This window comes from Schistocerca piceifrons, chromosome 3 (genome assembly GCF_021461385.2).
Source record: "Schistocerca piceifrons isolate TAMUIC-IGC-003096 chromosome 3, iqSchPice1.1, whole genome shotgun sequence".
Classification (NCBI taxonomy): domain Eukaryota; kingdom Metazoa; phylum Arthropoda; class Insecta; order Orthoptera; family Acrididae; genus Schistocerca; species Schistocerca piceifrons.
The window spans coordinates 269,840,144-269,845,970 of NC_060140.1; the positions used below are offsets into that span (position 1 = coordinate 269,840,144).

General features: G+C 37.2%; 1 protein-coding gene across 1 annotated transcript; it reads right to left on the minus strand.

Moving 5' to 3' along the window:
- Positions 1-1,185: 1,185 nt before the first annotated feature.
- On the minus strand, positions 1,186-1,937 carry LOC124788582. Its single transcript, XM_047255855.1, has 3 exons — positions 1,893-1,937; positions 1,536-1,806; positions 1,186-1,475 (listed from the first exon to the last, which is right to left on the minus strand). Exons 1-3 carry the CDS (start codon positions 1,935-1,937, stop codon positions 1,186-1,188), a joined length of 606 nt encoding a protein of 201 aa, XP_047111811.1.
- Between the last annotated feature and the right edge of the window lie 3,890 nt (positions 1,938-5,827).

Here is a 5,827-nt window from a genome sequence, read left to right on the forward strand (position 1 = left end):
ACATACGTACCTATTATGAATTACCAGCTTACGGCAATTGTTGGCGGGTGGTTTCAAAATTTTTACACTTTTTATAAAGCATTGTGAGGAACTTAAGAACTGTAGAAAGATAACCAAACGTCTGCTAGATGCAGTTATTCTACATGAAACGAATTTTGGTATCTATGCCATCTACATAGTGGTACTAGAAGTACAGTTTAAAATGTTTCCAAGTTGCTGAAACAAAATTAATGCTTTAAACTTCAAATGATGCTCTGGCTGTAGCACAGGAAAATGTGGTAGAAATTTATGAGTCTGATAAATGGATGGTGCTGCTAGAAATAAAAAGGTATCTTAAAGGCACTTATGTGCAAACAATACTAGTGTGGGTGTTGCTGTGGAACTTCAGTGAATCATTACCCTTTAATTCACTTATAATCCATATTTTTGGAACCCTGAAACAAGATACTCATGGCTGTTGATTTGCTTCAGACACAGAGGTGCATGAATGTATCATGGTTCCTTAGGCATTTTTCTGTGAAAGCATTGACTGTCTCGTCACACAGTGTAATTACTTTTGAAATTATAAACAATTTACTTAAATTTTTTCTATCTGTCTCATTTTTATTTGACAGCCCCTTATATTTTATAATTACCAGAGCATAGTGTCCAGGCAAATTTCCCTTCTCTTATTCTCTCTTTCATGTAGGAGTTTATTCGGGTGGTCGGTGGATGGGAGCCTCATATGCATTTCCTCTATGAAAAAGGGTTCCCTGGTGAGTTCATATACTAGCATCGAATTTGTGTGTTTTGAAACACCTAGGGCCGCTTTCAAGATGCATGACTTAACTGCTTCCAGATTTCTTAGGTCTTTCAGACGCAACTTTTCCCAAATGAGATCTATTCCATAGGTTGTGATGGAAACTATTTTTGCGGTGAACAAGGCCATGTCCGTTTTTAGTGACAGTCTGGATATTGCCTTGATGTCAAACATGACTTTTGTGGCAGCTGCTACTCGAGATTCTACATGTATTTGGAATGTTCTGGCAGTGGTTTGCAGATCCAGTCCCTGATATTTGAAGCTATTGACCATCATAACAGGTTCCATCCCAAGATATGTTCTGTCCTCCGCAGCTTCTCGACCTCTGTTGCGGCATGTCATCTTTACGGTTTTTCCCATGTTAATTTCCATATTGATCTCCTGTGTCAACGTATATGTAGATTTTCACATCCCCCATTTCCTTTCTTATCATCTGTACAACATCGTATGAGGCAATATTGAAAAGTAAACGGCTTAGTGGGTCCCATTGCAATATGCCGTTGGTTTGTGCTATCGTTTTTTGACGTGCTTACGTTGCCTGTGATCTGAATGAAGTTGGCTGTCAGCATGTTATGGATCAACATTGTAAGTTTATCTTTCCCTGTTATTAATTCTAGTTTTGAGATTAGTGTGCACCTGTTTAGTTTATCCAAGGCCTTGGTATAATCTACAAAGACTGCATGGAATTTTCCTTAGGAATCTCTTAATGTGTCCTCTATGTCATCTTTTAGGTTACTAATAGGGTGTAGCATGCTCCTGCCTTTCCGGAATATAAATTGTTCTTCCGGGATCTTCTGGTCTACTTCTTCAAAAATTCGCTTTTGTGATATGCTTGTTAGTATCTTCAATGTGCATTTTTCCAAGCCAATTCCCCTGTAGGAGTTCAGATCCATTTGGTTGCCTTTCCCCTTAAATAGCATCTTAATAGTCGATGTCCTCCATAGTTCTGGTATGTTCCCTCTTGTAGACCTAAGTTTCATATAACTGTTATTGGTTGGAGCATTAGGCTAGTTGAACGTTTGATATATTCATTACATATTCTCTTGGGGCCTGGAGCCTTATTGTGTTTTAGAGATGATGTTATCTCGTGTACCTCTTCTATCATGAGGGGGTTAGTTTTCACTAAGTCTGTCTCCATAATGATTGTTTCATATGCTTTCATAAGATATAGACTACAAACACATTAATTTCTAAGCAGACTGGGGGCCTCGATTAGCTTCATTGTCCCAGGCCTCCAATACTCTTAGTTCACCACTGACCTGAGGTAATTTAGGTTAGCCAGCAGGAATATCTAGTGCTAACAACACCACGCACACAGTCCACAAATCTGTAGACATTCTCATGGTACACAGGTCAATCATCTGAAATATAACCAAACAGCTAACCTGCACTGCATATATGAACTGAGACATTACTTTATTTTATGGTCAGTTCTTAAAGGGTGATTATAAATAAACTATATGTGATTTTATTCATATTAACTAAAAATAAAGACAATTTATGACACAAAAAATCAATTAGCTTACATATTATCATCTATGCAAGTGTTGGAGAGGCTTCACTGTATGTCCCATGACATAACTATTACAGTTTCCTTGTACAAAATAAAGATTTTATTAGCTCTTCCAGTAAGTGTCCAAAATACTATTACAAGGGACAGCAAGGATAGTAAATATGCAGTCCTTGACTGTCAGTTCATTTTTGCGAATAGAATGGGAAAGAAGCTCTTAATGCATTCGAAACCGAGGTTCATTTTCCAGTAGGTTATTAAGCTGTTCATTTCATTCTAACCTTTCCTTTTCCAAAACATACAGATGGTTAATCACTGTTTGGCTGTATGTAGTGTTAAGTCATGGTGAAGTCACTTTGATTGTCAGCATACACAGGGTGTATATGCAGACAAGGAAAAAAAGTTCCCAGATTTCTCCCGGATTTCCCAGTTAAAAATACACTTTCTCCCAGATGAAAACACACTTTTTCTGTGTTATTAAGTGACAGTATATTTTCCCTTGATGTGCAGCAACATGTACACTGCATATTTTTGTATTACGAAAGTATGAATTCGAATACCACCAAACACCCCATGTTACTTTCCGAAGCATTGTAATTGAGATTGCGATGCACTTTTGTAAGCCAGTCATAGCTCATGTCACGTGATTGCGCCAGCCAATGACAGAGGATATTCAGACCACAGGACATGTGATGTAGTCAGCTAATAGCAACATCACTGTTAAGTAGCACTGATTCACAAACAGGAAAAGTTAATGTTTTAAATTAATATACATATTGTTGCTACAAGAAAAGCAAAGCTTTCACATATAATATTGGTGTCTAAGGTTAATAAGTTGCAAGAGATGCTAAGCTTTCACATATAATGTTGATGTATTTTGCGCGTTTTAGACAAGTCCAGCGACTTGTCCTCAAAGTTTTCCACAAATAAATTAGCTACCGCAGTGGAGAGAGAGCTTCCTGTAGCACTACATTAGTTTGCTCATAATAATGGCGTGAATGTCTGATCTTCTGGGCTTGAAATACTTCTAAATGGCTCGTCATCAAACGTTCTGTGATTTACGAAATTTGTCGTACATTCTCGCACATAGTTCAACTAGAGTGACAGGAAATTTACTCTAAAAGTAACACTTTTCAAACCATCGTTCGCAATATTTCCCGCAACCTGTTGGAAATAGTTTGGTTTCAGTAGTCGTCAGAGAGCGCCAGATAACAGGCACCACCTTGCTTTGGCAGCTGCTATGATGCAGGACGCCCATATGATCATACGTGTAAAACATTAAAAGATCTTACATTATGCCATAAAAGAAAAGACATCAGGGGATACTCCAAGAGCATTGGAAATTTGTGAACCATACTAAAATGGCACATTTAAAGTGCATACTTGAAGAGCACATTCGTATGTCCAGATTCCCAGTGAAGTATGCCTCGATCTGATGTTAAGCTTTTCAGTGTGGGTTTCAGGATGTAAATTTTCTTGGAGTACCGGTACTGTAGTCAATCATTTTTCATTCTTTATTATGGCATAATGCCATACGTGCTAGAAGATGAAAATGTGCACTTGAAATGCAGCGAGCAGTTGAAATTAGCTAATAGTGTCAAACTAAACACTTTGTTTCAAACACATTGACTGCCTCAGCGTAAAAGATTAATAAAAACCAAATCTCTTTAGCAAACCGACAAAAATAACTTCATTGTTCTAAAAGGCAATTAATGCATGGCTGTCAGAAAAGTGGAAATAAAATAAAATCTGAAACTAATGACATATGTTAGCCTTCTGTAATTATGTGAATATATTTTAATTCACTTGATAGCTCCTGGCCACAGAAATCCATTTTGTTTTCATTTGACGTGAGAGCAGTAAACAAAGAGAAAACAGCAAACTCACTAAATGTGAACATGGGTCACGTGGAGACTACACACTTCCCCACTATAACTCAGACTGCTCTGCACATCAGCCCCGGATCTATGATACTTCTGAACCTGGGCAATACTAAGATAGTGCCCCCTATCCCCCGCCCTCCCAGCCCCCCCTCCCTTGAGTGTTTGAGATACAACATCAAAAATTTAAAAAAATCAAATTTTCAAAAATATGTTCATTTTGTAGTGCACACCTTTCTGGGGAGTCTGATAGATAACACATATATGTTTGGGAATATGTTAGACATGTTATTTGGTCTTAAGTGTGCCAGAGTGCAGTGCCACCCCTCGTCACCCAGCATTCTTGTATTGCATGTCACTGTATTTTGCTCTGTGGAATTGAAAAATGTATATTTTGCACTGGATGCCAATCAAACTATGTCCTGGACAGTGAAAATTAAAATATAGGATTATTTGTAATTGGGAGAACAAGAACTCTTCAGAAAATTTGCACTCTTTATTGCCAGAATAACTTTCTGTTTTGGGTGACATGAAATTAAATATGGGATACATAAAACCTGTAAAGACAAGAGACAAGCAATACAGTACAGATTACTTCAATCCTTAGCTCCTAGCATTGTTTTCTCTTTAATCTTGCTACAGCTTTACATGACATGCTTTCCCTTCTGCGAAAGACTTCATTAACTCATCAAAGTTCGTCAAACGTTTTGCTACAGGAAAAATCAAAATATCGTTGTCTAATCCTGCGTAAGCAGTTAATACAAATAGTACCCAAGACTGGTGTGGTTTCTCAATTTGATTATGTCTATTTTGTCCTATCTGCTATAAAAAAAAAAAAAAAAAAAAAAAAAAAAATAGGCCTTTCTAACAATGCAGAAATTGAAACACACACCAAATAAATGAGACTGTTATGGCACAAATGGTCAATTTTATAACACGACAGAATATAATTCACAAAGGCCAACATAAAATGCCTATTAGGCCTACTGCAAGCAAAAACCTTTATGTTAGAAAATAGTTCCACATATCATTCCAGTTTCTCGAGCATGAGATCAAAAAGTAGAAGTAGGAAATTTTTATATAAATTTGGAATCATCATGTTCTTCCCTAATTTATGTGGTGTCCCCATTTCTTCTCCTTCCTTGTTCTAACAAATATTCTTGTCATGACTAATTCTGGAACTATTCCTGCCTTTGTCAAAATTTATTCACCGGTTAACTTCACTAACCCTGCCAGAATCACCGGTTTAGTTATACCTGATTATTCTCCGGTTAGGCATTGTTATGTTTGTACAAACTATTTTCTGCTCTACTTCCAGAATAGAATTTAAGTGGCTAATAGATGGGGACTGTATAACTGGCCCCTACTAGTGTAGCGATCTGGCCAAAAATTTTCGGACAAAATTTTGTTATACTGGATACACCGAAAAGATGATACGTAATCTTTCTTACCTGTTATTCCTGTCACTTGTTTATTTCCACTCTGGTAGTCTGAATCTATGGATTTTCCCTAGTAATTATAACAATGCTGATCATTCATAAAACCAAACAACAACATAATCAGACAGCAATTGGCGTTCACTAGTTCGGCTTTACTCCACTCAGCTTCTATAGTCTGGTCACCTTTTGCCTGCAGGAA